This window comes from Vitis vinifera, chromosome 6 (assembly GCF_030704535.1).
Source record: "Vitis vinifera cultivar Pinot Noir 40024 chromosome 6, ASM3070453v1".
In the NCBI taxonomy this organism is placed as follows: domain Eukaryota; kingdom Viridiplantae; phylum Streptophyta; class Magnoliopsida; order Vitales; family Vitaceae; genus Vitis; species Vitis vinifera.
The window spans coordinates 22230374-22249625 of NC_081810.1; the positions used below are offsets into that span (position 1 = coordinate 22230374).

The window sequence follows — 19252 nt, forward strand, 5'->3', positions numbered from 1 at the left end:
GGTTGTACTAGATCTTATGAATGGTCTTTCTGGATTGATGGGTTAGATAAATTAATTAATTGGAACCCATTAGGGCTAATTAATTAATTAAGACTCATGTGGGCTAGATTAGGTGAATCAAGCCCAATTGACTCGAGTCATTTAAACCAACAAGGAACCTTATATAAACCTCCTTAGGGGTTTAGGTTTTTTTTACATTTTCATCATTATCTTCTAAACAGAGATCGATAGAAACCATAGCCACCTGTAAGAGAAGAAGAGAAACTCACTCTTCTCTTGTACTAGGATTCATGAAGAGAGATCGAGTGGATAACCTTTGGGTCAATGAGTTCTATCAAATCCACGTTATCTCCTTTGAATTAGATTCAATCTAGATCACATGTATGGTTCTTTTAATCTCTAGATCTAATATATGTATTGGTTTTTGAATACCATATTTCCATTAATATATTAGATCAAGAAAAGCTTAGAATAGAATGCACACAACTTATGAGATTCGGAGCTAGGGAACAAAATAATTTGGGGTTCCCAATAAAGACAAGTGGTATGGATGAGATTTTTATTATTTGCCTTTATGTTGATGAGTTGATTTATATTGATAACAATATTGTTTCAATGGAGGAATTTAAAAAAATGATGCTTAGTGAATTTGAGATGATTGATCTCAAGCTGATGAGTTATTTTTTTAGGTTGGAAGTAAAGTAGTGTGATGTTGGAATTTTTATTTCTTAAGAGAGGTATGCAAATGATCTTCTTAAGAAGTTCAAATTGAAAAATTGCAATCCAATGAAAACTCCTATGAACACCAATAAGAAATTTTGCTTGAACAATAAGGAAGAAAAGATACATGTTCAAGAATATTGAAGTTTGATTGGTAGCTTATTGTATCACCAATAGTAGGCCAAATATTATACAAGAAATAAGTCTATTGTCAATGTTTACGCGAAGTCCAAGCAAACTTCATTATGGTGAAACCAAGAGAGTATAAAGATATATGGTATTTGGTACACTAATGTTAACAATCTTCAACAATGTGGTTTTTTTAATAGTGATTGGGTAGGTTCAATTGAAGATCGAAGAGATGCTATAGGCTATGATTTCAATTTTGGTTTAGGTGCCATTTCAAGGAGTTCAAAGAAGTAGCCATTAACTGCACTATCTTCTTAAAAGTTAGAATATATTGCAACAATTTCTTCAGCTTGTCAGGGTGTTTAGTAAAGAAGAATGTTAAAAAAATATGAAACAACATCGAGAAAAGCCCGCAGTTATCCATTGTGATAATCAATCCACAATTCCTATGATAAAGGACTGTGTTTGATGGGTGCACAAGACACATAGAGATATGTTATCATTTTATTAGAGAGTTTGTAGCCAAAGGAACCATCAAGATGATATATTGTAGCACCAATGAACAATTTGGAGATATATTTATGAAATCTCTATTTTTGGTTTAGTTTGAGTATTTCAAGGATATGTTAAGAGTTATGAATTTTCAATGTTAAAGCCTAAAGGGAAGTGTTGAAATTAATGCTGATATGTTATTGGTTAGTTACAATTTTAAATTGAGTCAAATACTTCTTATGTGTATTAATGGTTAGTATTAGTGGGCTAGTGGTTGATTTATTTAGGAATTTGTTAGAATTTGATTGTCTATTTAGTGCAAATTGATGACTAAAAAAATTAGTCCAATTCAATTAGATTTTTTGCTTCTTATCCAAAGTTTTTAATTGCTCTATTTATTTTAAATTCTCTCTTCATAATAGTTATAAAGAAGACAATTTCTTTGTGGATTCTCAGAATTAGTTGTTGCACCTATTTCCTTTAGATCCATAGTTGTGACTCTGTGCTCCACGATATCGTCATGCCTATGCCACATTATGATCTCACCACCCTGTGATGCCATCGCCAAAGCATGATCTCTCTCCCACTGTCTTCTCCACCTACTGGCAACTGCATGCTGCTTGCAGTCCATCAGGGCTTTCATCACCACCACTCTGCATGCCTTACAATCATCACCATGGCTACTGATTCACCTTACTACCACCCCTTTCTTTCATTCTAGGATTTTTTTTTTTTTTTTTTAAGGTATATCATTTCCAATTCTTGATTTGCTGAATGGTTCTGGTTATGGGTTAAGGCTTGACTTTGGTTCAATTTGGGCATGTGCTCGATTTGGGCTATGATTTAGGCTTCATATTACTAATTAGGGCTTGGGATATATTTCAAGTTGGTTTTGGGTTTGGGCCTAGTTGATTTTCAATTTAACAATTGATTTGGATTTGGGCATGATATTGGGCTTATGATGCATACTATCTTTGGATATTGATTTAGATTAGAGCCTTGGCTTGGATTGTTAGACTATGGTTTTGTTTTATTTATTTATTTATTTTTTAAGTTTGGATGAATTGGTGATAGATTTGGGTTAGAATAATTAATTTGTTCCCTTCCTATTGGTTTTAATTGATTTATGGATTTGGGCTTTAGGCTTTGGGTTGTTTTCAATTTGAATTTGGGCTTGTTTTTAGTACTTTAGGTATTTTAGATCTTGGGCTTCGATATTATAATTGGATCCTGTTTACTCTTTAGGCTTTGGACTTTCATAATTTAATGTTTAATTCGGAATTTCAGTCCACTTTTATTTTAATATAACTTGAACTTTAATTTGGGCCTAATTTTAATATCTTTGGGCTTAGATTTGTTTCATTATTTCATTTGGACTCGACCTGTGGCCTAAGTTTATTTCTTTTGGGCTTGATTGAATTTGGACCTTGGATTTGGGCCTGTTATAAAATCATTTTTGGTTTGCTCTATTTTTAGGATTGCACTATATATATACATGAATCTAATCTTAGTATATGAAAATGTTTTGATAATAAATGTCTAAGAATTTTTTCTAAACATATTTTGCTAATAAACTGAATTTTTCTAAACATTTTCTAGACATATTTTGAAGAATAAATTGATAAAAAAATGACTCATGTTCTTCTGAGAATAGTTTTAGGGATAAAATTGTCACTATCATAAGTTTCTGTTTTAATTCTGAAAATAATTTGAGCATAAAATGGTTACAATAAGTTTTTTTTTTTTTTTTTTGAAAATATTTGGGGCAAAGATGGTTATTTCTAGCACTTTTTAAAATAAATAACTGAGGTTTTTCTGAAAATAATCTAGGAATAAAATATTTTTGGAAATAAAGTAATTGATTTTTTAACATTCTTTCATAATAAATAATTGAGATTTAATTTTTTTTTTAAGAATTACGTGGCATTTTAATAATTGGGGTTTTTTAAAAAAAAAAAATACTTTGGGAACAAAAATAATAAGTTGTTCTAATTCAATTACGTAGGGCTTTATTTATTATTTTAATTTTTGTTTTAAACTAGTGATGACGTCAAAATAAGTCAATAAAACCAAAATTTAAAAATAAATAATTATTCTTAAAATAAAATAGAGATGTCAATCTTAATTGGTGAAGACCTCATGACTTATACTTTATGTATGAATTCCTTTCACACTAATCTTGCTTTTGTTTGACATAAACAATTACGCCATCATTCTAATTTGGTTTTGAATTATCCTTTCTCTTTATTTTGACTCTTCCATCTTTCTTTCACACTCAAGCTTATTTCTTCCTTTGATTTAGAGCAAGGAAGCCAACTTGAATCCAATTACCATCCGGCCATGTTTCTTAAGTATGATACTTGTAAAAGCCGGTTATTGAAGGGGTGTGAAAGTAACTCGATTCATTCCATGGATAATTTTAGCCTGATTCGGTTGCATGGTATGTACACAGGTCGCTTTCAAGGAAAACAAAGGGTTTTGTTAGTAGGAATTATAGCTTCTGTATATGGTGGCCCCTTTATAGCTGGCTAATTTTCTTTGCTAGATGCTTTTAGTAAATTAAGTTCCACCTTAATTAATGGTGCTGAGTCACATGCAGACAAGTTCGTGTGGGAAACAAGACAGCTACCTCGTAGTACTGGTGGTATACCGGCAAGTGCATGCTTTAGGACCCCAAGTCTTTGACCACAGCACAGTGGTTTTACAGGTTGTAAAGTGGTCTAAGTCTAAACTTTGCCAATCAAGCTCTACTTTTGCTCAACCTGGATATAACCTAACATCCTGCAATTCTTTTCCTCGACACCAAAGTAGAAGAAAGGACCATGAAATGTCTCGAAGTTCTTGGTCTTGAAAACTGAACGCTATTTGAATCAGTTTCTGGAACAGTAGTTTAGTGGGAATCGAGCAGTTGACATCTTCTGACTTCTGAAGATCTGTGTGTGAAGCCGAATTAATTAAGAAAAAACGATAGTGGCAACAATAAAGGCTATCTTTTTATTCCTCGTGTCCAACATCCTTTTCTAAGTTCTGTAGCGTCCATTGACTATTGATGTCATATGTCGGGTGTACATTTGAAGAGGTGACAACATGACATCCACCTGAAAGATGTCGATTGAAAAATATGCAACGAGTGCGAATAGATGGAGGAAATGAACGAGGGTGGACCAGCTTTAGGCCATATCCGTAAATCAGTCGTGAATCACATTTGAATGAATTAGTATACCAACCATATCATATTTTAATATGTGGTCCATTATCTACCATAGATACATCAATCCGACTAGTTGGACCACTCTATAATTGCATCAGTTTCATCAATACAATAAATGATTGACAGTGACACCGAAGCACAGACCGAAAAGGCAAAAAGGCGAAAACGATGGTGTTAGGGATCGATTGGGTAGACTGATTCAACTGGGATATCAAAAACCAAGTTGACGGTATGGGAAGCTTGTCTACTGATTAATTCATTGCCATTGAGTTTGAGTGTTAGGTCTATGTCTGAATACAAGAAGTTTATATGCCTATACAAAGAGTGACGTGAAGGCCGGAATGCTAGCTAGCTAGCCAGTATCCCCCTTCACATACGGATTTCCTACATATGTCTATACATGGCATGAATTAATTAAACACACATAACCCTGAACCTCTATGTTGTTAGAATTTTACATTGAAAATCTTATACGACCACCACAGATGACATACATCCATGCAGTTTCCAAGTTGACATGCAGCTATAGTTCGAGTATGGTGCAGAGATGGAGGAAAATTCCAGCACTAACAATGGCTCTTATCGCGGGCACCAATTAGAAAATTCTAATTAATAGTTATGAGTAGGAAATTTGTGTAGCAAAAGACATTTAATCTTTATGTTTTTTAATATCCAAAGTTTGGAAATTTGCATACTATTTGATTTTGATGAGTAAAATTTATTTTTCTAGATGTTAAAAAGAAAATTTTGAAAGATGGCTTGATTTATTCATGAGTAGAATTCATTTTATAGGTTGGTCGGATTTTTTTATTCAAGAAGTGTACTGTGTTTTTATGTTCTCTTTTCTTTTTTTTTTTTTTTTCCTTTTTAACCTAATTTTAGTTTCTTTTGTATAATATTGAGTATTTTAGGCCACATAAAAATTTTCTTGAAATGTGACCGTTGAAAAGTCAAAAAGGTTAAATAAAATGTGTCGAATTTAGTTTGAAAATTTTGAAAAACTTTAGTACACAAATTAGTGAATTGAATTGGTGTCATGTCACCCTTAGTAAGGAGAATTTCTTAGGAAGTTAGTCAGATTTGACCTATTATTAAGATTCATAATTTTTGTTTTAATTTTGTTGGTAAAAATAGAGGTATATGGTTTAGAATTATTAGAAGTTAAATTTTATTAAAAAATGAGAAATTATATATATATATATATATATATAACTTTAATTTTTGAGAAACCAAAATATGTTTAAGGATAATGTATAAGAATTAATATCATATAGCTGTAAATAACAATAACAATAATAGTAAAAAAAGGAAAAGAGAAAATAAAAAAATAAAGTGCTATGAAAACAATGCAAGAAAATAAAAGTTTATTCGACAATTATTTTCAAGAATAGTTTTATGTTTTTTAGAACAAAAAAATTAGAAAATATGTTTGATAACTATAAACTGTTTTCTATTTTTTGTTCTTAAATAAAAGGAAAAAAAGGTGTTTAAAAAAAATATCTTTTAGTTGTTTTCAATTGTTTTTACTTATTTTTTGAGAATTGTTTTTAAAAAATTATTATACAAATCTTCTATATGCTAACATTTTTTTTTCCAAATTTCAAGAGGGGTATTTGCCCTCGTAGGCATTATGTGGCTCCAAATTGTTCATGAGAATCAAAGAAAACAAATATTTGTATTAAATTTTGAGACTATTGGAGTGTATTTAAAAAGTAAAAATTTATTCTAGAAATAATATTTTTAATATGATGCTATTGTACATTGTATTTACATCATGCCTGCATGAAGGAAAAAAAACACTATAATGATAAAAAGTTATGTGAAATGGAGTAAAAATGCTGAAAAAGAAAGGCCTCGGGAAAAGGAGAATTAAAAATGGTACAAGATCCTTAAAGTGACCCAAGCCCATAGTGAATTTAAGTTACTTAAGCTCAGTAAGAAACTTATAAATATCCTCTTAGGGGTTAAGGCTTCAATCTTGTTGCCTCTCCCTTTAGCGCATAGAGAGGAAACCCTAGCTTTCAGCTTGGAGATCTCCACCAAATCAATGCATGCCTAGACTAAAGGAGTCATCAAGACATATTGAATGTTGAATACATAACTTGTACTCTTTCAAGATGCAAATAGAGGATTCGACAATTGAGTGATAATCGTTGTGAGGTCACAAATAGTTCCCAATGAGTACTATTTGTGATTGTGGATAAAAAACTAATTTCATTATTATCATTGTAGATTCATACACTTATGAATTTCGTTGTAGTAGAATGATAGTTCATGTATGGAAACCATACACCTACATTGAGAAAGCTAATTATCAAGGTTCTATCATAAACTACATCATATTTAGTCTATGAGAGAAATTGGAGTACATTTGCTTTATAATTTATCTAAAACAACGAAATCGTCTCACTTATCCTAAACTTCAACTACTTGTTTGTTATTATAACATAAAACTAAAGTAATGAGATATAGAGACGGAGAATAATAAAGTTACTAAAAAAGACTACCTTGATCTAGTTAACATTTTTGACTGAGACGGGTGAAAAAAAAGAAGAATTAATAGTTCCAATGGGTTAGATTTTATACTTAGATGATGATGTCAAAAATCTCGATCCATGGATTGTTTCACATGCTCAAGAATTAGGTGCTGATATTGAAAAAGTGTTGACCAAGGAAGTTCATAATGAGAGTTTTAGCAAAGACATAGGAGATTCACTTTAGTAGGCATTCAATTCTTAACCTTTGGTTAACTCCATAAGTGTTGGATAAAGTGATAGACTTAGTGCTGTCGATACTTCCAATGTGGATTATGATACTTTACAAGGAGAGGAGTGTGAATTTTGATGCTTTAAGAGTAAAGGGAACTAATGATGAAAATGATGGAGGGGATTTTGGACAACAACAACAAAGTTAACATCCATTAAGTTCATTCAATTGTAAAGATAATTTCACATATTGTACACAATATGAAGACCATGGCTCTAGATGGGTTGGTTCAAGCATTGGAGTTATTGGAAAGTCATATATAGGAATAGAATGAAGGATGACACCATTTAATGATGACTCATTTTTAGCCAATTTTGAGTTTATGAGTATAGAAATTCAATTAGTGACTTGTCAAATGAGGCTAATGTTTATCATCATTATATGGTCAACTTCCTCAAAATTATGCAATGGTTTAAAGTTTAATTGATGAAAATTATGACATCTTTAACTATTCTCCTCCTACACAAATATTATACCACAGTTCATGTAAGATGCAAGAAAGATCTAAAACAAGCAAATTGGAAAACCTCAAGTTCCCCATTGATGGAGAGATGGTAGGCCCTATGCATGACATGTTCATATTTATAATGTATTATCGAAACTTCATGAGTTGTTACCAATATTGTCTCTAATAAAATGAGATTATTTCATCTAATAATTTCATTAAACCATATTGGTTTTCATTTGATACTAAAGGACCGTTATAATGTAATATGTACAAATTATTAACTTTTAATGAAATCAAACATTTAATGTACCATAATAATGAATGTACACTTACAAAAACAAATTTTTTTACTTGTGCACATGATATCATTATTGAATATGTCAAATTATGTCATACATACATCATTTTTTTCAACAAAACAATCTCAATATGTTTGTTATTACTTCTTATACCATTTCTTAAAGTTTTTTTTGAACATTTACTTGAATTTTGATCAATTTTTATTTCACCACTATTTGTGTCAAAATTTCTATTGATATTTCCTAATACATCCCAATATGTTTGTAAAATCGAATGATTAAATATCTATTAAAATCAATATTTTCATAACATAGTTTACTCTTAGATTGATGCAGAGATGGAAAAAGCTCATGTACCATGTGCACATTTTAGAGATAGGCTAAACACATCAGCCTATCTTGAAACAAAAGTTACTTGATAGTCTAATGTATCATCCAATATTATGTATGGATAAAAAAAGGTTCTAAGTTAATAAAAAAGTGAAGGAATAATTCATTAATAGTATATGTGAATTGTATCTAAAAAAGATATCTTCAATATCCCGTATAACAAATAGAAGGAAATGAATGGTGACTAATGAGGGAATAGGTGATTGGTGTAAAAATTTAAAACCAATGATCCTTCAAATTCCTTGTTTTTGTGAAGTCTTTTAATAACATCACATTTACTATTTTGATTATCAACACTCTCCCAATGGTAAATTGGAGGATCAACTTTCCTCTCCAGCAAACCAAAGCCAATGCCCAAATTTACATAAAAGACTTAAATTAAGTCTCAAATCTTCAAAACTCGAGGCCAGATTAAAACTAAACTAAATTGATCAAAGACATAATCAAGTCAAGACTCTAGTAAACCTAAATATATCAAATCAAATTTTGAGTAAACTTTTATTTGAGATATTTTTGTGCTTCTTCAATCATAACTTTTGAATAAAGAATCAAATAATCATAAAAAATTGTAATAATTTCATTTTTTTAATAATTTTTTACAAAATAAAATTTAAGAATAAAAAATATACATAAAAATACATTTAATAATAATTTTATAAAATACTTCTAATCTATAATGTTTTATCAAAATAATTATTGCGTAGAACTAGAAAAATTAAGGGAGAATTAGGCTTTAGACCCATTTGGCTTTGATAATTAATAAAGAGTCCTTCAAACACCCATAATTGATTACAAGGATATGAGATAGGAATAGACAAAAATACCCACTTGACTCATTTTTGTCTTTATTCTACCACCCTTCATATGCCACTATTCTTTCTTATTTAACCATTTTTGGATTTTTCATTATTTTTTTAAACTCTTTTATAAATAATTGAAGAATCAACATTATTTTTTATTTTTAAATTATAAATAAACAAAAATTATATTAATGATTCAAAGACTATTTTGGAAAATACTTTCTAAAAAAATATTAATTTAAATAAATAAAAATTATATTTTACATTTATTTTTATCTTTTACATTTTAGAAGTAAATAATTTAATTATTAAAATACTATTTAAAATAAATATATTCACTATTTTAATTTTTTTATATTAAAAAGTATTTTAAAGTTTTTTTTTACTATTATAAAATAAAAAGTTTAATTTTTTTTAATCTTCTTTCTTCCTTATTAATAACTTTTTGAACATGACTTTTAGTAATAAGTTATATGAAATGTTACAAATTTGTTTATTAAGGCTTTTTTTTTAATGATTTGAATTAATTGAAAATTTATTAAAATAAGAAAAAGAAAAAGAAAGAAAGAGGATGGATAAAAAGTTTTTATTTTAAGTACTCAATTAAAATGTTTTCATATGACCTAACTTTAGAAGTGGATTATATCAATACATAGTAGAGATTGAATTTTTCTTATATAAAAGAGTTGAAAGGTATATTTACTTATTTTAGATGAAAACAAGTAGTTAAAAATGGTATAGATTATATTTGAGTTTGGTTTTAAAATATTTTTCTAGTTTTTATTTTTTATTTTTAAAAATAATTTTTATTTTCTATATTGTCTCTTTTTGAAAATATTTTTAATTAAAAAATGAAAACTATTTTTTAAAATGAAAATTGAAAACCTTGTTTAGTACTATTTTTTTTATATGAAAATAAAAAAATAATAAATTTTATTTATTCATTTATTGCGCCACTGTACAATTGTATTACACTAACTGTACAATGGAAATGTACTAAGTGTACAAAGATGTACAAGACTACCCTTTGTGAAATATTATAATCGATTATGAGTCATTCCTTTATTTTGTTTATCACTCATGAATTGTATACATATGTCATGCACTTTATTTAATTCTCGCATGAAAATTCTAATATTTTTCCTAATAATAATATTTGGAGAAAAAAAATTTTGACCTTAAATCATCTACCATCTTCTCAACTAAATAATTGGAAATATGGTTAAACACTCCTACGTGGACACATAACTTAGGAGGAATATAAAATTTGTGTCATTATACAAGGGTATTACACTAACTGTACAAGGCAAATGTACTAATTGTACAAAGGTGTACAAGATTACCCTTTGTGAATGATTTTAATTGATTCTAAACTACTTTTTTATTTTCCTTGTCACCCAATGATTGTACACCTATGTCATGCACTTTATTTAACTCTCACATGAAAATTCCAATATTTTTCCCAATAATGATATTTGGGGAAAAAAAATTGACCCTAAGTCATCCACCATTTTCTCAACCAAACCATTAAAAATATGATTAATACACCTATATGGACATATAAATTAGGAGAAATATGAAATTTGTGTCATTGTACAAGGGTATTACACTAACTGTACAAGGATATTACACTAACTGTACAAGAGAAATGTGTTGAGTGTACAAGAGTGTATAAGACTTCTAATAGATTTTGTACGATTTTTAAACAACTTGAATTTGACATTAAGATGATTATTGATAGTTTTGTTTTTTTTTTTTTTTTACCAAACTATGTCATTAAGACATTTTCTACAAAAATTAACACATAGGAAATAAAATTAAAATCAATCATGTTTGAATTGTTCATTATAAGTAAACTAAATGAAATATATATTTTTACTATTTTATCTTTATAAATATAATTTCATTGTTATCAATAGAGATTAAAAAAATCATATTTAAATGACATTAAAAATAAAATAAAATTATTTTTATAACATTTTTATTTTTTAAAATCATTAATTTAAATTATGAAATCAGTTTTAAAGTTAAAAATATTTGTTGTAATTATAGTTTTGAAGATTTCATGATTTTTATCTTATTACTTTGAAAAAATTGCTTTAATAAGAAAGTATTTATTTTAATGGTTTTAAATATTTAAATCTTTATTGAAAAATATTTAAGATTAGTGTGGAGAGCAATTAGGCAATTTTGGAATTGAGAAATTTTGAATATTTTGAAGACCTTAATTTGGCCAATTGCCCTATTTACACTTTCAAAATTATTGGAAGGTTAGTAAATTAGTCTTAGAAATATTGTTTTCTCGATTAATATATATATATATATATATATATGTGAGTGTTTACATTATTTACGGAAAAATAATAAACACCATGTGTTTAATTTGCAAGTTAGAAAAAAAAATTAATAATATTTTATGAGGTATTTAAAAAGTATTTATTATATGTTCTATAAATTTGAAAAAATATAATATTTGATGATATCTAATTTACAAGTTAGAACAAACAAATAATATTAATATTTTATGAGGTGTTTAAAAATTATTTAATATATATGAGAAATAATATAAGTTTGAAATAAATAATAATATTTATTATATATTATGTAAGTTTTCAATATATTTTAAAAATATTTATTATATATTATATAAGTTTGAAAAAAAGGATAATATTTGATGAGGTATTTAAAAGTTTTTAACCATCTTTCATATTTGATAAAGAAAAATGATTCAAGTTGGTTCCACTATTAAATAAGTGAGAGAAGAATAAAAAAGTCAAAGAGAGAATGAGAAAAGTGAGGTGATTTGTTAGTTTTTTAACTTAATGGTTAATGGTATTTTAGGGATTTTTTAAAGATAATATTCTTACTCTCAATTTCTACTCTTTTATTGGGTATTGGGCTTAAATATGAAACATATATGGATCATAGCTTAATTTTTGGGACCCAATTGGGCCCAAAACATAATTTTCCCAAAAATTAAAAGCTCTTCCTAGGATAAGAGGTATGTGGGCAAAGTGTAAGAATGGGGCCGGTGATGGGTGTTCCGTTGGCTGTTGAGTCACATCAGGACAAGTGGCAACCACTTTGATTGCACTGGCTGTCTGCTACTTTTACCTCGACAAAATCAGTACTTTGGGAAGAAGAGAATTGTTTGCCTTTAAAATTTTCAACCATGCATCATTAGGCTCAACTTGGTCAGGTCTACTTTGGCTCCACCGGAAGCGCTTAAAGCTGGGAAGTTTAAACAGTTTTCAATTTTTACAAAAGCAGAAAAATGCTTTTTCCGATGATTGGAGGTTATATAGATAAATGTAATAAATATATGTAGCAGCCATTCATTCTTTGATGTCACATGCGCATTGTACATTCAACCAGGTGAAAACATGAGACCTTCACATGCATCAAATTAGGTAGGAAAGAGATGGTTAAAGCGTACTAACTAAGGTGGACCATTTTTAGGCCACATTGATTGGTTCACTCGTGGAACACATTTCAATTAATGAGAATGCCCCATGTAAGCTAAGAGCCAAACAAAGGCAATCTGTGGTACATTATCTACCACATATAATATATACATATATATATATATATATATATATATATATATATATATATATATATATATATATATATATATATATATATTGGCCTATTGTGTTACTCATGCATAAATTTTCATTATTATATCATAACTTAATGAACAGTGAGAAAAGAAGACTGGGAAAGTGTGAAGAAAAATGAGAAAAAAAGTAATTTAAATCAATATATCATTTTTTTTATGTTCATATTTTTAATATTTTTTTATAATAAAATAAAGATCAGGAATTTCGAGAATCAAATATAACCTTAGTGTTGTTGTAAATCGGGAATACATGCTCAAACTCTGATTTAATTTTAAAAACTCTAGCAGATATTTTGAGCAGTACGTTTCCCCGTTATAGATGCTCAAACTCTGATCTAAAAAGTCTAGCTGATATTTTGAGCAGTTTCCCCATTATAGACGGCAGCCAAAGATGACATGCATCCATTTTCCTACCTATGGTCTGAACATAGATGCAAAGGGTGCAGAAATTCCGGCGCCAGCATTAGAAAATGAAAATTCCAGTCCTATGTCCCCTTTGCCCTTGCTGGAAAATTCTGATGCAATCCCAAAAATGCTTTCAGAGTTTTGGCGACTATGAGTTGGGGTTGTCACCCATCAGGAAATCGATTGTTTTCTGGATAGGAGAATCATGCCTTGTTTTCCATGAATTTAACAATTACAAAACAATAAATATAGCTATATTTTGACACTGTTTTTAAAAATGATTCTGAAAAAATAGTTTTTAGAGTAGTTTTTAAAAGTTATTTTTATATTTTTAAATATATTTTAAAAATAATTTTTTATATATAATGTTTTAATTTTAATCATTTTATATATTTACATACTTATTATTTAAAATAATATTTGAAAAATAAATGAAAATAATCAAAATATATTCTTAAAAAACATTTTGTTGTCTGATCTTTGGTTGTCAAACATATATAACTAGTAAATACAACATTATGCCATTAGAATAATATATATGTTATTTTAAAAAAAAAAATATAGAAACAAGGTGTTTTACAAAAAGTTATAAATATATTTTAATTATAATTTTTGAAAATAGAACAAAATTTATAAATGAAAATAATGATTATTATTTACAAAAAAAATATATATTAAACACAATGGATAATAAATATTTTGTTATTTATTATTGGAATCAAATTACAAATCAATGAGTAAAATAATTAATAATAAGAAAAAGATTAATTTGAAAGGAAAAAAACATTATAGTAAGGAATAATAAACTATTTCATATGTAGTTTTTTTCTTTTAGAACTTGTCTTGATTCTCCTAAATTTTAAGTGGTGTTTGATAAAATTTAATAGCCTTAAGTTTTATTTAGTCATGACTATAATTTATTTTTCCTAGTTAGTTTAGGTTTCTTTTTATATAATTTCTTTTGTGATTTAATATGGGGATTCTTAGAGGAAATGAAAAACAATCCTGGCCTCTAAAGGGCATTTGATTTCATTAGGACCATATAGTATAAAGAGTATCAAAAACAAATAATTGATGATTCTTGCTACCATAACCCTTTAGTCTCAACTTGAAGTGCCCAACACAAAATCCCGAATTCTAGTTTAAATTTAGTGGAACCCATGAAGGCCCCAAGTGTAAATTCTTTGAATGGGTTCGAGTGGCAAAGCCATACATTTAGAAAAAAGCTAGTTTGATGTACAATCTAGAGATGTTCTTAATTTATAAAAACTATTATATCCATGGAAATCCTCACCTGAAGTCCATCCAAGTTTTACTTTGAAACTATGAGTGGTATTGATCAAGCTAAAAGTGTGTATGGGAGTGAAATTGTGGACAGCAGTGGGCTGTACTTGATTGACCAGAAATGTCAAGAGAAGAAACTTAAGAGTTAAGACAGGAAATCATGATTCCACAAAGACAAGTCAATGTGTGAAACTGCATCGTCCCAACTGAAGCCTTCACACATAGCAGGTGGAGTAAGAAGCAGACCCTCGGCCATGCTGTCAATTAAACCTGGCATATTAAACATTGCCTCCTCATCCACGAACGCTGTCCGGAAACCATCTCCGGCTTTCTCCCTTCTCTTACTATCCATCGATGAAACTCCCACAACCTTCTTTTGGCTTTTTAACTGAGGTGTGTCTACGACAGAAGAAGTTTCTAGTATCTTCCTCGACCCTGCTGACATATTATCCATTACAAAAGGTGTGGAAGATGACGATGATGGAGGTTGCTGAAAAGCCTTAGCGGCCTGAATCGCCGCGAACTGTACGTCTCCTGCGGAGGATGACCTGGCGCGTGGAAGGCGCCAAGCCGAATCGGGAAAATTGAGGGAAGCAAAGTGGCCTCTGAGCGCTAGGGCAGCCGCATCATGCGCCCTAGCCGCCATTTCCGGAGTAGGAAAGGTGCCTAGCCATATCCTGGACTTCTTACTGGGCTCGCGCACTTCACTCACCCATTTGTTCTCATTTCTTTGGCGCACGCCCCTGTATATCGGGTGTCGCGTCTTCCGGAACTTCTTTCTTCCAGTTTTCCGTTTGTGCGGAATGCACCTTGAAGGGCACCGAGAGTCGGAAGAAACAGGGTTTGCCCGAGAAGGAGAGGATGTTGGTGAAGATGATGAAGCTGAAGACTCACGGTCCAAGTCCATTGAGTAGAGAGAGACACAGTGAGAAGTACCTGAACGAGAAAGGACGAACGTTTTTAAGGGTAGGAAAGGTAGAATATTGTCCGCGAATTGGACACGGAGAATAGGATAAGGTATTTGTGCACGTGAAATGAGGGTGGGGCTTGCGTAATGTGAACCAAGTATTTCAAGTAAAATGCACGTGCTTTTTTTTTTTTGGAAAAAAAAACAAAAAAATTCAGAGTCCAACCTTAATCACCGCTTGGAAATTAGACATGGTATCATTGCGTCATTTCCCCTGCTTCCTTGAAACAACAGTTCCATGCCTCCATGGATGGCTGACCACTTGTTGGGTTTTGATTTTCATCATCTCATTTAAAAATTAGTGTTTAGGTGGGACTTTTCACTTATTGATTTTGATCGCCCAGCCATCAGTTGGTAAGTCATCTCCATCACCATTGATTCTATATCAATTACTGAACGGAGCTTTGAAGCTTTGACTATTAATTGATATTTACTCTATGATCATAATTTGGGAGATGCATTCTCAAATTTAGAGATGGTATTGTCGCAGCTTAACAATATTATATAATATTTTTTTTTAAAAATCACATGTATATGTAATCATGTTCCATGCATGGAATGTTGAACATTATATTAAAATAATAAATTAGAATGATTCTTGTTTGAAATTGCTCCTTTCATTATCCATCTGTGGAAGCTGTTGGAGGGACAAGTGGCGGCATATTGGACTTTAGAGTGGGTCAATTTGGTCATATGTTCATATTGCAAATTATTAGTGACTTCCATCCTTTCATCACTCCGATTTGACACATTTTTGGAGGCACATGTGACATATTAATAAAAATATGATGCTCTATCAGTGTAACATATGGTATTTTAGGTCGGTGGGAACTGGGAAGTGTGATTGAAACATTTTCTAGTAAAGTTGCTATTTAAATCTTAAATCGGAAAAATTTAAAACACGTGTAAAATTTGGATTGAAAAATTCAAATAATCTTAATGGTTAAATAAGTGAGTTGAATTGATTTCACGTGGGCTTTATTGTAAAGAATTTATTAGAGAGTTAGATAAATTTTATCTATTATTAGAATTAATAATTTTGATTTTAAAAAATTAATTATATTAGTAAAAATATAGCTCTATGTTTTAGTATATTATTAGAAGTTTTATTTTATTGAGAAATGAGAATTTATTTTAAGGAATTATATTTATTGAGAAATTAAAATATGTTTAGGGATGGTGTATAAAAACTAACATGGAAAAGTTGACAAATAATTATAATAATGATAATAATAAATAGTATAAAGGAAAAAAGAAAAAAAAAAAAAAGGATGAAAGTGGCGTGAAAGCCTCTCTTGGAAAATTTTACAAAAAACAAAAAAAGAAAAAAAGAAAAGGAAGGATGAAAACCACTTACCAAAGAAAGAAAGAGATAGAGAGAGAGAGGGAGAAAGAAGAAGTTTACAAAAATGCACAGAGATAGGAAAATTAAGGAAGAAAGATTTTCTTCTTCTTCTTCTATATATATATATATATGCATAAAAACATTTTATTAAGTACAAGAGTTAGTGAACAATCTATTTGGATTGAGCTAATTAGTTAATTAAGGCTCAATTGGTCTAATTACTCAATTAGGATCCTTTTTGAGTTAAATTAAGTGATCTAAGTTTATGGTGGGTTCAAGTACATCCAATTGGTCTAATTAATCAACTAGAATTATTTGGACTAAATTAAGTAACTTAAACCTATAGTGGACTCAAGTAAGTTAAGTTAATGAGAAACTTATAAATAGAGAGAGAAAAAGAGAACTTTAGCATCAACCCTTTTGAAATCTCCACAGTCTCATTGTCAACCTTTAAGGAGGAGTCATTGAGCAAAAGACTCTTATATCTACAAAACCGTTTGTGATGTTTGTTATATTCTTTATTGACAGTGATCGATCTGAAAACATCTAAATCTTGGTAAACACATTTGAACTTTCAAATCTAGATCCTTATGGTTTTTGTTGCTTTGTATGTTTCTATGTGCTATGATTTAGTAGCCTTAGGAAGATTGCATACACCTAATCAAATCCAAGGTTAACAAACAAAGTAATCCAAAATTCCTTACACCTTTATTCTTGCAAAAGAAACACTTGACACCACTCTTATTAACTTGATCAAGAGACACTTTAACTTTCCCCTTCTTAGCTAATTTATTTTCATGAGTCATAAAATAAGTACTTTCAATCATTTCGTGATTCACTCCCTTCCTCAACACACACATGGTCGGAAGTTCATTGATTAACTATTTCTCTTTATGTGTGTTTAGGAAATTTTGAAAGGTTCATATTTAGATGGAATTGAGTTTAGGATGAACTGAACTAGAAATGACTTGGACAACTCAATCTTTAATGACTTAAGTTTATAAAAAATTAAGAGAGAAAAAAATTTCAAATTTATTAAAAGAACGTGCTTTCAAATTCTTAAAAAATATTTTTAAAAAATAATTTATTAAAAGAAAAACTCAATTTATTAAAATGGGAAATTCAATTTTATTATTATTATTATTATTATTATTATTATTATTATTATTATTATGAGACAATTATGTTTTGGATCCAATTGGGCCTAAAAATTAAGATTTGACCCATAAAAATTACATAATTGATGGAAAAATATAAAATTATTTTAAGTATTTTCTATCACAATGTTTGATAAACTTTTTTATCTTAATTTTTTTAATAATTATTTTAAAAATTAATTATTTTAAGAAAACTAATTTTTTTTTAAAAATATATCATTTAAAAAAATAATAATTTTGACATATTTTTAGTTATTTTTTACATACATAATTTTAAAATATATATTTTCCAAGATGTTTGATTTTTAAATAATAATAATAATAATAAATTATTTTTATTTTTTTTGGAAAATGGTGTATTTTTTTTTCCAAATCACTAAATTAAATTAAATTTTATGGAGGTTCCCAAAAAGAATAAAATTTAAATAAGTGTTTTTCTACTACTTTTTTTTTCATAGTCAATAAATGTCATTTTTAAAAAGATAAAGAATTTATATTATTTTTCTCAATTTTCACACTTTCTTTAAGTCTTGAGCTTAAATGGTGAACTTATGTGGATCAAATTTTAATTTTTGGACCTAACTAAATCCAAAACCCTATTATTATTATTATTTTGCTTTTCAATTTTATTCTAAAACTATTTTTTCCCTACTTTTATTAAAAAAAAAAACCATTTTTCACTTTTTATTTTGAAGAGTTTTATTTTTATTTTTAAATTTCTAATATGATTTTAGCTTGGACCTTATGCTTTTGTTTTTTCACAACCAGCAAAGGACATTTCGAGAAACATTTAAGTTCTATTTCTTTCTTCTCAATTTTCATACTTTCATTGAGTCTTGAACAGGAACTATGACCAATTTTTTTGACCAAATTGGATCTGAAACATAATTTTCCTAAATAAATAAATAGAGATTACCAAATATGCAATGAAGCAAACATGGAACATTTACCCATGTAAATTAATCCAAACAACTAAAATCAACACGTGACTCTAATATCTCCTTTAAGCTTAAATTGTAACATCCTAACTAATTTTTAAAGATTACTTCATGATGGGACTAGTATTTAATTTTCAAGTGAAATTATTACCAAGGATTGTGGTGTACGTAACTAGGATTTTTTTTTTAAAAACAAAATAACTCGCCATCTCATTCTAATTAAATACAAAAGGGCTAAATTATTGCAAATTTTAATGTTTAATTACAATTATTGATGTA

General features: G+C 28.8%; 1 protein-coding gene across 1 annotated transcript; it reads right to left on the reverse strand.

Moving 5' to 3' along the window:
- Window positions 1-14420: 14420 nt before the first annotated feature.
- LOC100248181 (dehydration-responsive element-binding protein 1F) lies at window positions 14421-15525 on the reverse strand. Its single transcript, XM_002270601.5, has one exon. It carries the CDS (start codon window positions 15471-15473, stop codon window positions 14712-14714), a length of 762 nt encoding a protein of 253 aa, XP_002270637.1. The 5' UTR covers window positions 15474-15525; the 3' UTR covers window positions 14421-14711.
- Window positions 15526-19252: the final 3727 nt, after the last annotated feature.

Bases quoted from the DNA above. Each gene is read 5' to 3' on its own strand.
- LOC100248181 (XM_002270601.5), bottom strand. From the start codon at position 15,473: ATGGACTTGGACCGTGAGTCTTCAGCTTCATCATCTTCACCAACATCC.